Below are 15000 nucleotides of genomic sequence, written 5' to 3'. Positions count from 1 at the left end.
AGAAAAAATAAGAACTTCCTTCAAATTGTTTTCAAAAGTACAGGTCTATGGACCCATCGAAAAAAACAGACTCTTTCAAATAAAGATGAAAAGTATAGGTCAATGAACTCACACGATAAAGAGCAACTTCTCGCAAATAGATTCTTGTAACACCTATATACCTTTTTTGTGGTGTACAATAAAGTTATTATTATTATTATCATTATTATTATTATTATTATTATTATTATTATTATTATTATTATTATTAAACTGTCAACAAAAGTACAAATAACCTAGCAGCGCATGAGTATAGGCTACTTAGAGCCTCTTGTTTATACTATTTTGAAAGGTGCCTCGTATGAGCTTCCGTGTTACAGTATGTCTCTCGAAAGAAATAACTCAACACAAGCTTTAATAGAAAAGGCATGGTTGTTTCCTTCGAGAGCGGCCACCCTACAAAAAACCTGGTTTGTCGTCCACCGCTAAATTTCACAAGATGAAACTTATTGGTGCAATAATCGGGAAAAACAAAACACAACTTCAACTAATCAAACTGTGATTGATTACATAATAATTTTAATAATTCTTCGCAATTGTCGAAAGTCACGGGGAAATTTCGGTTTCACGGCTCTTTCACCGAAAAGCATTTTCAATATGGATTCTAAGCATTTCACACATACTGTAATTGTCACGAAAAGTCCTGTATTTGGAATATGATGGGCCGAAAAATAGGTCCTTCCGGCTAATTAAAATATAATAATTCCAGTAAAGGCAATTTCATTGCTCCATACAAAACAATTTGAATATACAGTTTTGTACTAGGTGTATTTCTCCTTGGGATGGATTTAACCCAGAACAAATAAATAAATAAATACTATATCTTCATTATAAACTGTACACAATCGTTTACATGGAGACAAATTTTAATAGAAATAAAGTAAAATGTCTCGCATTGGAAACCATCAGCGTTTAGCATCATACAGAGATGAGTTTTCTATTTTAAAAGCAATAAAAACGCGCTTTTTCTTGCCAATTTTATGTTCGCAGTCTTGCTTCAACAATGAAAGTGACCCATCTCTTTTGAAATCAACGATTCCAATAGACAGTTTTCGTACTTTCATCAAAAAAGCAAGTAATTATTGGACGCTTATCTATTAACAGTTCATGGCTTTCCACACATTCCACATGACCAAACAAGCTGCTTTATGGTGCGAAAGTAGAATTGTTCATTGAGGAAATGTCATATCCAAGAGATAACAGTTTCTTAACGATTACGTCATTTCCACCTAGTGACGCAATATGCAGCAGACTAAATCCATTGCTGTTTTTCAAAGTCGGATCTGATCCTTTCTCTATTAAAATGCTAAATGCTTCGAACTTGCCATTGTCAGCTGCAATCATCAGTGGCGTCGAACCACTATTGTTCCTAGAATCAATGTCAAGTCCAAGAGAGAGTAGCTTCTCAATGATTACCCCATTCCCACCTTTTGCAGCTTTATGTAAAACAGTCCACTCATCATGGTTTTTTAAAGTCGGATCTGCACCCGCTTCCAAGAGAAACCTGAAGGCGCTGAGCTTGCCATTGGCAGCAGCAATCATCAAGGGAGATGCGCCATGGCTGTCCCTAAAATCAATGTCAAGTCCAAAAGACAGAAGCCTCTCAATCATCACGTGATTCCCACCCTGGGCAGCACCGTGCAGCACACTCCATCCTTCGTTGTTTTCTAAAGTCAGATCTGCACCTCTTTCGACTAGAAAACACACAGCGTTTAACTTTCCATTGGCAGCTGCAACTATCACTGGTGTTGAACCATAGTTGTCCCTTATATTTATGTCGAGTTCAAGTGACAAGAGCTTCTCAATGATTACGTTACTCCCACCCACTGCAGCCTTATGTAAGACACTCCTTCCTTCTTGGTTTTTTAAAGTCAGATCTGACCCTCTTTCTATTAGAAAACTGAGGGCGTTTAACTTCCCATTTGCAGCAGCAATCATCAATGGTGTTGAACCATCACTGTTCCTTGAATCAATATTTAGTCCAAGAGACAATAATTTCTCAACGATCACTAAACTCCCACCTTGTGCAGCAGCGTGCAGCACACTCCATCCATTGTTATTTTTCAAAGTCGGATCTGAACCTCTTTCCATAAGAAACGTAAATGCGTTCCACTTGTCATTAGCAGCAGCAGTTATCAATGGCGTCGAACCATTGCTGTTTCTTGAATCAACGTCAACACCCTTAGACAATAACGTCTCGATGACAAAAATGTCTCCAGTCTTTGCAGCAGAGTGAAGCGAGGTGAAGGGCACACTACCAGTTTTTGTAGCTCCAGCCTTGCTTTGCTGTTTGTCCTTCAAATAAACTGAAAAACGATCTCGAGTTAATAGATGAAACGCGTCAGTAGTGGTAGTGGTAGTGGTAGTGGTAGTGGTAGTGGTAGTGGTAGTGGTAGTGGTAGTGGTAGTGGTAGTGGTAGTGGTAGTGGTAGTGGTAGTGGTAGTGGTAGTGGTAGTGGTAGTAGTAGTAGTAGTAGTAGCAGTAGTAGTAGTATGTTCTAAGAAAGAGACAAGTACAACATACATATAAGGCACACAGGCGGCCCAAGCTTGGTGTGAGGGGGAAAGCCAACATGACCGACAAAAATGTAAGGATTGGTATGGCACTACCGATAAAAGACCCAAATGCCCAAAAAGTTGAGTGAACAACAAAAACGAAATACAGCGAAAAGAAAGAGAAGCATGGATGGACACAAATGGACAAGATTGAAACGGATTACATTTGGCCGGGTAATCTTGAAAAAAGTTGGCCCGACGTTGTTTGATGTACATTGGCTGGTGCATTAACGCTTCGCGAATGTGTTTTCGAAGTTTGTCAACAAGAAGGAGGCCTGACTCTGATTGGACGACTAAGGCCCCGTGCACACGTATCCGTATTCGTTTGAAAACGCAAGTTTTTTTCTTCGTTTTCAAAAAAAATTCGTGTCCACACGTAGCGTTTACACATCGTTTTCGCCCGCCCACACGTATACGATAAATCGAATTGAAAACAACATTTTTAACGAAAACCCGACTGCGCATGCTTGATCCATGAGCATTCGCTTTTACGATAACTATTTCAGTTAGAAAGTTGTCCCACCAAGCGCTAGTACGTCCAGGTCCAACCCAAAGTCGTCGAGGTCTTGGCGGGCAACCACCAAGTAGTTTCAACCTTCCGCCTCTTGACACCGGTAGTGAAAGTAACCTAATAATGATCTGCCGCCCTCTGGAATAGTCACCTTGAAGAAGCAGAAAAGCTAAATTTGCTTGAAACAGGCAATTAGGTTTTAAATACGCCCAAGTATTAAAGACTGGAAAGTGAAGCGCCATCTTGCCATCTTGAATAATTTTGCGCGGAGTGGATTGGAACGGATAGTGCGATGTCAGAGAGAGAGTTTTTGGAAAGTTCCGTTTTTAGTGATCGTTTTCATCGGATGCGTGTGGACGGGAGCCGTATCCGTAAAGAAAAAGTCGAAGCGGCCACTTTGGCTCTAAGCGCATCATTTGGAAGGTTTCAGTTTTCTTTCCATTGAGCGAAAACTACAGCCTTAGGTCGCTCGCCGGGTTGCTATTACGTTGATGGTGGGTTGAAATGAAATTTCCATCTTTGTCAATTGATTCTGATGTGGAATTGTAACCGCGGAAACATTTTATCAAGGAATATTGACTCAATTTGGTGGACTCACCAGAATGGAGGGCTCAAATCGCGTTGAATTGGGAAAATAGCCGCACAAGAAGGAAGTTACCAACAATGGCAATAAGGTAAGTCTTTTAATTGAGAAATGTTTTTGTATAGTTATCTTCTTAAGTCTTTTACCGGTATTCCCATACAAATCCTTATATTGGGGTCAGCCATATTAGCTTTCCCCCTCACACTGAGCTTGGTCCTCCTGTGGTGTAAAGCACTACTCTACTACGTTACAAAGTTAAGGTGATTCCCTTGATTTGCACCACGCATCTCATACTGCGCATAATATTGCGACTTTGGAGTTCGCCGCGTTTCACACCGACCATCTGAAGAGAGGCAACAAAGGCCGCTTTTGCAGTTCAAGAGCTTTTAAGTTCTCGGTTAAGAAGGTGTTGTTTTGGAACTCGCCCCAGTCCTTTGGCGGAAAATGATCATTTTGACGCCGAGATTGCCCTTTACCACCATTTATCATCGTGTTGCGAAGAAACGAGCGCGGTGACCCCCCATTTTTAATGGTTTTATTAACTCGTAATAGGTACTCAGAAAACATATTTTAAGGAGAAAGAAAGTTAGATAGTAGAAGTTGTAGTATTTTCATATAAATGATGTGAAACTGCATTTGGAGCCTGACACTGAGTGCAAGGTGATAACTGTAGAGGTCTAATTTGCTTACATTTCTTTGCAAAATCGAGCAATTTGAAATCACTTTACTTAAAGATTATACCCTGGACAAACAACTAAGTTAGTTTTCAGTAATATTCAGTAGCTTTTGCTACATAACAACAATTTTTCCGGATGATCTAGTTTCGAACGCTTCTCGCGTAATTCGGTAAAAAACACTTAGAATAAAGGGCATGCAGCCCGAAAACAAGCACGGTGACCCCATCTTTTTATTGCCTTTTTTTATTGTCCTCTGTATGAATATCAATTGTGCCAAGTTTGAAAAAAAACTGGATGGTACGTCATTTTCAAAGGAATTACCTTAAAGAACAAAGAAGAAAATAAAAAAGTTATAGCAGAGTTAATAATCTATTAACTCTAGTTATAGCAAAAATGGATTCTGTAGCCCCGCCCATTTATTCATAAGGATGTGAGCCTCTGGAGACGGGAGTGTTCGGCCAAATTTCCTTGGCGGGAAATCGCGTGGAAGCGTTGCATTTGGCAACCCGCTTTTTTCTGGTGTGAAATCATATTAGTAACGAGCAACGGGATAAAAGCAAGAAAGTCAAAGAAAAGTGAAAGAGCATGAGAAAACAGGCGACGAAATTTGAGAAATTTAAGGGAAGAAAGCCTCGAGAGAAGCCGAGGAAGGAGAAGAGAAATTTTCAATAAAGAACACCATAAAGCTGAGAGAAATGGAACGAGAGACAAACCATATTACAACGGTTAACTTTCAGGTAATGTTTTCCTTGCCTCCCTTCCTCGCTAAAAAACGAAAAAGGCCTGCAAACGTTTGCAATTCCGTGTTGACAGAGATTCTGACGTATCTCAAAAATCACATTTATAGTTTTTTTTGTGTGAAATGGATGTCCAGTCGTGAGCTGCTTTGTTTGACTGTGAAATTGCAGTCGAGTATTAAGCGAACTTACTACTCTGTAGCTTCACTTTCAAATACTCCGATTCCACAAATGTTGCACAACTGCAAACTGTAATAACCAAAGTGAAAATCGACCCGATTTATTGTTTCGTGCGTTTCCATCGGACACACAACAACTGAAGAAGTGGGAACTTCGTATGAAAAGAGGAGATGGCTTCTTTGCCATGGTAGGAAACAGGTTCTGTTTTTCTGAACAATTCTTCCTGACGGATTTTAAACGGACTCTGACTAGTCATAGACGAGACTTAAAGCGTACCATCGGTCTTTCCTTGGACAAAAGTGGATGAAGGATCGCTTTGTAGAGCGAAAAGGCTGAAGTTGAGATGTGAGAAATCTGAAGGGATAACAAGAGCTGAGAGTGCTCATGAATATAAAGACCAGGAAGAAATTGCAGAAGAATTCGAAAAAGATTCTGTTGTATTCGGTCCACCAACACTTGACAGGTGGATGGAAGAATTAAAGATGGGAAATGGAAGGCTGCTTCAAAAATTACAAGAATTTATAGCAAAGGAGAGGATTTCAAAGTTTGGTCAGTAAATCCTGAATATCAAATCCACAATCAGCCACTTCACTTTGGTTATTACAGTTTGCAGTTGTGCAACATTTGTGATCAATTTTTTTCTCCTTGGTAACAATTTGCACGGCTGAAGTAGCTTTAATTGTTTTCCACAACCCCATTCTTGTTTCTTTTGTCCGACATTTTTCCTGCCGCGAGGGCTATTAAGCCTCACTTGCATGCAACTTCCGGGTTTTTTTCTGGAATCGGAGAATTAGTAAGATTTTTGCTGTTGTTCTTAACTGAAGAGAGAGGGTGTATAGATTATCAGTCAAACGGAAAATGTTGTGAAAGAGATTGCTGTGCATGTAATTTCAGTTTTAGTTGATTAAAATTGTTGGTTATTGTTTGCAAGGCTTCTTTGTTTACTGCTGTCAGGTCAGAGGTGTTTGATCACTGTAAACTGTATACACTAATGACGGTTAATTTTGTACTTTATGCAGAAGCATAATTATTTCCATATACACTATATTGCTTTCTGGGGTTAGAAACGGGAGCTCCGCTTTTAGGCTTGGCTAAATCTATATATTTTAAAACGCAAACACCAAAATAAAGACGTTCTCAATCGATTCAGTCTCAGCCTGAGGAATGTTCTTACTACGTTCTTATAATTTTGGTTAATCTCAGCCTAAACTTTCTAGTATATAGTGTTTAAGGAAATAGTTATGCTTCTGCATTAAGTACAAAATTAATCGTCATTAGTGCGTACAGTTTACAGTAATCAAACAGATCAAACAGATAAAACAGCTGAGGTGACAGCATGCAGTAAACAAACAAGCCTTGTAAACAATAACCAACAATTTTAATCAACAACTAAAACTGAAATGATACATGCACAGTAATCTCTCTCGCAACATTTTCCGTTTGACTGACAATCTTTACTCCCTCTCTCTTTAGTTTACCCTGCGAGCAGAGTCTCTTTCGATCTTCCTAGATAATTCGGGAAGAGGAAAGTAGACTCTGCTCGCCGCCTCCACATTCTTTGATTTGCCGCTCATCCAAAGAATTGGATGAGTCAGTCCAGTTTCGACTTGTCAAACCTGTTTTTTTAATTTTTGCGCATGATCAATCGCCACGCGTCATCAATATTTTGAAATTTACGACAGCGTGGCAATTTTAACTGTTAGAATTCCCATGAGTTTTTCCTATGTGTGTCGGTTACAGAAACTTGTGTGACAGAAACCTATAAATTTTTCAGTAAAAAAATGAAATGGCATTTTAAGAGTATGGACTATCTTGAGTTTCCAATGAAATGATTCCTTGATTGTTGTGCGTTTGCCAGAGTTGTTGGAAAACATCCCGACTGTTTGTTTTCGTTTTGTGCTTTTGTGACTACAGGTCACGCATGACTGACACCGAATACATTTAAATTTTTAACGCATGCTCAATGCGAGATGTGGAGGCTGCGAGCAGAGTCTACTTTCCTCTTCCCGACTTATCTAGGAAGATCGAAAGAGACTCTGCTCGCAGGGTATCTTCAGTTCAGAACAACAGCAAAAATCTTTACCTACTAAAAAGTCAAAATTCGCTTACTCGACTGCAATTTCACAGTCAAACAAAGCAGCTCACAACTGGACATCCATTTCACACAAAAGCCTATAAATGTGATCGTTGAAATATGTCAAAATCTCTGTCAACACGGAATTATTATTCGTTTTTTTAGCTAGTTTTACAAAATATTTTCGTAACTGATCCCATATTTTTACCCAAAATTTGAAACCCCGATCCCAAAAATGATGAGAATTTTGATCCCTGACCCCGCAAAAATTTGATCCCTGATCCCACGAAAAATACTGCTGATCCCGATCCCACGCGTTGTGATTCCAGATCACAGGGCTGTGATCCCTAGGGGATCCCAGCCCTTTTCAGGCTTTTCATATGATTTCCCGCCAGAAAAACGCGGGTTGCAAAAGCAACGATGCCATACGATTTCCCGCCAAGGAAAATTGCCCGAACACTCCCGTCCTCAGAGGCTGTCCTGCCTCCCCACCTCCACCCCGACGGTCCGTACGGGCGGACGTACGTGACGTCATAACCAAAATCTTACCGATGGTGCTCCGCTGGCGCGCTTCGTGCGCCTGAGCTCCGCTATAAGAACAAAGGCTACTGTTTGTTCTTGTTTATAGGAAATCATTCCCATTTTAATAATAATCAATTCAAAATGAAAGATCTGAAAATCGATTTACTGCCCAACCGGTTTTCTCAGGTCATCCGCGCAAAAAATATTTTAATTTGTGACTGAATACAAGCTTCAGTTATTACCTTCTTCTTTTGTAAGTGGAACCAGAGCAAAGTCACTTTCCCAGTGAGTTACAAAGTACCGCACTAACGCCACAAGATTTGGAAGAAGATGATCCTGCAGTCAGAAATTTAAAAACCGCAACTTAATCATTTGGAATAACTTGAGAACCAAAAGGACATCCGATCAGAGGGATGCATCGACAATATCAAAAAAGCCAAGAAAACAGAAGGTTTACAAAAGGGGAAAATAAAGCTCTGCACGTGTTCTGCATGCGCCATTTAAAGCCAGCAAAAACACAGTAAATGTTTCTGGAGAACAAGATTCAGTGAATCTCAGGATAGCTGGCACCAATTTCACATAACAAGAAATATGGGAGACTTTAGTCAAGTGCAATAAATCTCCAATGTTCTCACCCGTATATCCCACCAGTCTCCACCCCACCAACCACCTCCCCTCCCCTCTCACACAAAAATAAATTAATTAAATTTTAAAACTATTTGCGTGACACAAACCTTGTATCCTTCCAGTCTTAAGTGTCCATTGGGTAACAATTCAATTAGCACGTGTTGGTATCCACCTCTGTCTCTGAAATCAGTTGAATGCTGGAGTCTCAATAAGGTTTTGCACAGGAACTGAATCATCTGGATTTTACAGTCAAACATTTGCCTTTTTTTCGGCGAAAAGAGGAACGAAGAGAATAAGAAAGCTACCGATCAGTTTCCTCGGTGCCTGATAATGGACCCCCTGTCAATGAGATGGGGGGAACGACTAATGCGCTTTTTACAACAAGAAAAGCCCTGGTTCTAATTGGCTAATAAACACGATCAAGAATTCCCTGTGGGTTGCATTCTTCTCCTACTTTTTCCCGTCGCTTTGCTTCGTTTCACAACGCAATTCATGTTTTGTTTTCTTTAGCGTTATTATGGAAGTATCTTCTGAACGAATACAAAGGGAAACCTCCTCTTCGTTTCCCAAATTTGAATTGAATCACCAAGACTACCAAGAAATTACTTAACTTAAGTGGGAGGCGGCTAGCAATAGCTCTGTGCTTGGCTATGTCTTGTATGTACAAGCGGGGTTTTATGACGAGTTTTAGTCGGAATGAATCAGTTAGTGTATTCAAAAAATTGCACAAGAACTGCAGTCACTTAAGTTAATAAGTTCATCCTTCGGTACGTTGGAGTCATTCTGTTTATTGTTTCGAGAGGTATTCCCAACGTATTTTAGTGCGCGACCGACTCACGAAAGTGACATAAAAACCAAATCAAAATTTCTCCCGTGGCTGGGTTCAGCCATATCGAAGCTATGAGAAGCCGTGGAGCACGTACTACTGCAATACACTTTATTGAAGACTAGATTATAGACCTCATCCGCTAACTCAATGTTGCACCCAATTCAATTCTCCCGGAATTAAGATTATTTTTGTATTGTATTTGCATGATGTAATGTAGAATTCATATTTAAATGATATGGAAATACCTGGAACAAAACGTTTTATTTCCAAAGGGTTTGAATTGGGAACAACATTGAGTTAGCCGATTAGGTCTATTGGATAACGTAGTTCTCGAGTTTTGCAATTGCCTTAGCCATCATGGTATATCAGATGATAATAGCCAACGTGCCCTCGTGGAATTATAATTGCGTTCGAGAAGTACGAGAACGAGAGAGCCTCCACGGATTTCCATGACGTCATAAGAGAGAGGGCCTGGGATTAAGATAGGTTCCCTTTCGTTTACCCTGAATTTTGTATCGAACGCACTCCATAATATTTACTAACCTTCCTTACTAGTTTAAGTATTTTTCCTGGTGACACTGATACACTCGCTCACCTCAATGATATAACATAACTTTCCAACTTCTCTGTAGATTGTAAGGTACGTACTAAAAATTTCCCTTGACTTTGGTTTTGTAGCAGTTCCTCAGCAGAGGATTGAGTCAAGTTGCCAAAATACCATCTGTAGAAAGAAGAAGTCAATGGGAAGGCGACGCAATGGGGATCACTGTTATCGGCTCTTTCATTAACTAAATATCTTATTCGTCAGAATCTAACAGAACCTGCCCAGCCATCTATAACACTGACATTTCAATCTAAGACTGGTATCCAGTCAAACCCGGCACGTGAGTCTAGAAATTTCGGACAAATTGTAAACAATGAAAAGTTCCCTCCCAAAATTTTCAAGAATTCTTAGTCAAGGGTAAACAACCGAACAAAATTACCGCATAGTGCAACGCATGAACATTAAAATTACGTCTTCACTAAGTCAATTTATCACACACACGGGGCAAAATTACTGATTGCTGATTGGCTGAGACGGAGGGCATTTTTTCTTAATCACGAGGGCACTTTTGGTAATCAAGAGGGTATGATTACTTGATCCTGATTGGTTAACAGTTGCTTATCCAGAGCAAGCGAAGTTACAAGAGAATCCTCTTGCAGATTCTGATTAAATTGCTTTTTTGTCCACATGCAAAATAAAGCTTAATTAAATTAAGTGCTATTTCTGTTGACAGCATCGATTTATTGAATTAAACTTTAACCGAATGGAAGCGTATTTAGTTGATTATTTTGTTGTGGCATTGAACAGGTTTCCCTCAATAATTTTGCCCTTTATGTGATAAACAGGTACTCACAATGTGCCTTCGTGCAATTAAGGATTAATTTCACTTGTATTTTCAAAGTTTCCAAATTGCCCTCTTCACTTCGTGAGTCGGGCAATTTTGTGAAAACTTTGAAAATACCTGTGAAATTAATCCTTAATTGCATGAGGGCCCATGCAATTACATATACTTATTATGATCATTTCTGTGACTGTCTGATCAAATTTCCAATATGTCTGAGCAGAGGGAACTGCCCTGCTGAGTACAAAGAATTGTCTCTTACAGGTGTACCACCCTTAGATACCACTGTTGCAGTCTCAAGACTGTGAGTACAATAAGGCTTTCAATGAAAACCCATTTCATCGTAGTAAGCAAAGTGTCATCAATAGTGGTTTTCTTATAAACTAAAAATGATTGATACCAAGAAAATCATGTCCTTGTTCCAATTTACGGACAAAGCAGCCATGCAAAAAAATATTTCCTTAACAACCTTAACATACCCATCTCTTACTTACGGTATTTCCTCGTTTGGTAAGTCTTCATACATGTGGTTTAAAACCTCTTCTTTTTCTGTCACCTTCCTCCAAGAATCCTAACCAGGGATTAAGAAAAAATGGTTTGTTCCTCAGGAAAGCTGGTCTATACAAACATGGGCTCATACAGAATACTGATGTTTACATCAACATGAGTGATTGTCATTGAATGACAGACCTCGGAGACTGCCAATCTCAGTAAGAAAGCAGACTCTGATGGCCCAATTTATCAAGACTTCAGTGTTTATTTAACTCCCACTTAAGTTAGGAATGAACAGAACTAAATTCTTAGCAATATTATTTTGAAATAGAGTGGTTACTGTGGATGATCAGATACCATTTTGCAGCAATTCAGTGTTCCACATACTTTTTTGTGTTGTTTTACAGGCTCTCTTTTGTTCTAAAATAATTGTTAAAACAAATCTGTATGTGACAGTCCGTGTGCGTTGAACTGTCAAAATTGCTGAGGCTGCCGTTCGCAAATACAGCAGGACATATACAAAACATGGACCCCAGGTCCATGGACCACCCCTATGGACCCGGTCCATGGACTACCCCTGGGGACCACCAGGGTTCTTGCTAAGTTTTTGCACAGGAGGTAAAAAACCAAAAATAGCAGGTAACCTTGTTACCTGCCCCTGCATGGGCTAGCCAGCTCAAGTCTTAACTTGACGTTCGTATCGATCGCTGTCGCATTCCAGCTGCTCCTAAATTAATTTAATACTCAGCAAAAAGAAAGTAGCTTATGCTATTTCATTGATTTTCACTCACAACGCTTTTCTGACGCTATTGTTGAAAACCAAATTCCGAAAGACCTTTCTGTCGTTTTTCACGTGTGGATGCCATGTTGTAAACGTTTAATTCCCCTGGCCGCGGGAGGAATGGAAAGGAAACATGGCGGACATCGCTTCGAGGGATGAGTTGGCGAAAAAGAAGCTGGATTGCTTTTACAAATGGTATACTTTCGAAGCGATAACATGTGCCAGATATCGATCGATCTTCACGGGATTGGTTGGAAGGGGAAAGCAATATTTTCCCATAAACACAGTGTGATTTCACCTTTAAACAGACTAACATTCGTTGGATAATTTCGGCAAATATTTCAGTGAAACAGCCGGTAACATTTACTTGAACAGCCGGTAAAAATAACCGGTTACCGGCTCTTAACAAGAACCCTGGACCACCCCTCCTTTTGCAAAGTTACAAGCACGAAAATCATTAGACGAAAGAGGGAGGAGATCTTCACATTTATCTGGACAATTTAAGCAATTGTCTCTAATCATAAACACCTGAAAATTTCAGGCAGCTTCAATGGGATTCCAACCCATGATCTCTGTGATGTCGGTGCAACGCTTCTGCCAACTGAGTTTTGAAGCCACTCAGTTGGGAGCAGGTCAATTTCTTGGGCTCATTTGTTCCAGTGAAGGATTTAATGAATGTAATGAACTTGTCTTTGAAAAGCGGTTTAAAGACGAAGCCCTTTGGAGCCACCAATAGGTGGTATAAGTGTCTATAACAGGCTATTGCTTAAATCAATATATTTTTAGATTGAATTTCCCGCTAATGAAACTCCCACAGGAGCCCGATAACCAATCACAAAAAACTAACTTGACGTCATAGCGTCACCAAACCCCAATGGTCTTGTCTTTTTGCAGAAAAAGTAGTCGTAAAATAGATAGTACAAGGGCTCCTGGTCTGTAAAAATACTGTGACATAGGCTTAGTATGAGAGTTGTTCACTCCTAGTCATGGACTCCTGCTTAAATTTTCCAGATAAATGCCAGGATAATTTCTCTCTTTCGTCTAAAGATTTTTCTGCTTGTAAAACATATTCAGCTTACTAAATGAAGGGTGGTCCACAGGGGTAGTCCATGGACCGGGTCCATAAAGGGGTCCATGTTTTGTATACGTCCAATACAGCAGGCGCTGGGTAAAGCAAAAAGATGCCAGTGGTATTTGCAACCCACAGCTTCAGTTCAAAGTACACATTTTGTTTGACAGATTTACGAGCAAAAGAGAGACTGCTCCAAGTCTAAACAGGAGCAGAACATAAACAAAATTCAAATTCTTTCCCAGGAGGCTCAATGACTTATTTGCACCAAGGCTCTATACTTATGTAATGGTTATACATAATCAAAAGAAATTTATGCTGCAAGGGATTCATTAATGCAGTGTAAATTATTATCTTGTGAGCACATGAGCTGAAACACAAAGACAAAATTTCATATCTTCTTCACAATCCAGCCTCCAGTTTGTGACACTTGAATACATATTTTAGAACACTATCCAAAATCAATTACTTTGAGCGAGATAACTCAGCCATGATTGTGCCTTTTTCATTACACTTGACAAAATGCCGTGTAGATTGTTTTCAGTCACATGACAAAACTGCCAGGCTGGTGCACAAAATAATAGCAAATTATGGGTCATGTTTTGCATTATAATTTAGAGTCAAATTCCCAAAAGACGTTTTCTCTATTGTTCTGTGCACCAATATGGCACCGAAGACTTCAGGTGAAAACCACCTATACTTGGTTTACCTGTCCAATTAAAGAGCAATATTATTTCATCTGAGACCACTTAAAAGAGGTCATATACAGTCATGTTCTTATGTATAGGAAATTCATCTTTAGAGTTACAAACATTAAAATTAAAAATTAAAAAGACTTTCACCTGAAGTATTGCTTTCTGCTCTTTCTGTCCAGGTAATCCAGGAGAATCTTGACCTACAGTTAACAAATTTATTTTTTCAAGGATTAGTGTGCTATATATATTACAATGTTTGCAATAGCAATGCATACTCTAAAGAAATTAAATTTTAATTTTCAAATATCAACTTCACTTACTGACAGCCGGTGGTGCCATAATTATATATTAATATGACTTATCAAGTTCCTACGTTTGGTATTTACCATATGTAATTCAGAATTAAGTATTGAAATGTAAACAAAAACATCTTATTCATTAATACAATCACCTTGCTTTTTTTACGTGTACATTAATATTCCTTGCTCCATGTATTTTCATCTTATTGTTATCATTTATCAAAGTGAAAGATTCTTTTCCTTAAGACAGACTTTCCTTGCTCTGCCTGTTATTTAGGACACCTGGTCAAAAGCACATGACCAGTTTAACGCTTGTAAATAAATGCGGCCAAAACTTTCCAGAACGGGAAAAAGGACCACCCAAAAGTCACTTAAGATGATTTTGCCTCTTGAATTTGATGTGCAATGTACATCAAGTGTTACTGTGTATAATATTTATTAACTTAACCTGTTAAAAAAATCAATACACTTCATTAATAATTTAAACAAGGCCAGCTAACAGATAATGGTTTGGCACTTGGGCACAGAAGTAATTCAATGAGAGTGAGCTCTTGACTAGAGGCGGGATAATTTTAAAATCATTTTAACAAATCAACATACACTGCACATGGTGACCATGACAACCAGGTTGCAAAAGATCCACAATCATCTTTTCAAATTTCTCACACTGTGCACTCCATGAGTATGCCTTGTTGTAGCTCTCTCGCAGACAAATGGCTGTGTTATGTCTTTCTTCAGGACTTATCTCTGAGAGAATTCTGATTTTCTGAGCCCATTCTTGTGGGTCTTCCGATTCAATAATGTCAGCTTTTCCACCTTCCACACTCTCCAAAGCTTTGGCAATTCCAGATTCACTCGTAACCAATACAGGTACACCAGCAGAGATAGCTTCTAGGGCAACCAACCCAAAACCTTCAGTGCGAGATGGCAGGGCAACCATGTCT

At 39.3% G+C, this 15000-nt stretch overlaps 1 protein-coding gene across 2 annotated transcripts in view; it reads right to left on the bottom strand.

The window, feature by feature from the left end:
* LOC137992595 (uncharacterized) overlaps nucleotides 1-15000 on the bottom strand; it is a 16806-nt gene that overhangs the window by 754 nt on the left and 1052 nt on the right. The window contains exons 1-8 of one of the 2 annotated variants that reach the window (XM_068838007.1): nucleotides 14657-15000; nucleotides 13905-13957; nucleotides 11215-11291; nucleotides 9931-10056; nucleotides 8614-8686; nucleotides 8122-8215; nucleotides 2061-2345; nucleotides 1434-1606 (exon numbers count right to left, since the gene is read on the bottom strand). The exon at nucleotides 14657-15000 is cut by the window's right edge and continues 1052 nt beyond it. In XM_068838007.1, coding sequence (XP_068694108.1) covers nucleotides 1581-1606; nucleotides 2061-2345; nucleotides 8122-8215; nucleotides 8614-8686; nucleotides 9931-10056; nucleotides 11215-11291; nucleotides 13905-13957; nucleotides 14657-15000 — 1078 coding nt within the window. In that variant the 3' untranslated portion in view covers nucleotides 1434-1580. Of the gene's footprint in view, nucleotides 2346-8121; nucleotides 8216-8613; nucleotides 8687-9930; nucleotides 10057-11214; nucleotides 11292-13904; nucleotides 13958-14656 lie in introns of both variants that reach the window. The other variant, XM_068838006.1, reaches the window with a different exon arrangement.

This window comes from Montipora foliosa, chromosome 2 (genome assembly GCF_036669935.1).
Source record: "Montipora foliosa isolate CH-2021 chromosome 2, ASM3666993v2, whole genome shotgun sequence".
Lineage (NCBI taxonomy): Eukaryota > Metazoa > Cnidaria > Anthozoa > Scleractinia > Acroporidae > Montipora > Montipora foliosa.
Note: the sequence above shows the minus strand (reverse complement) of the source record. Positions and strands in the feature narration are given on the sequence as shown.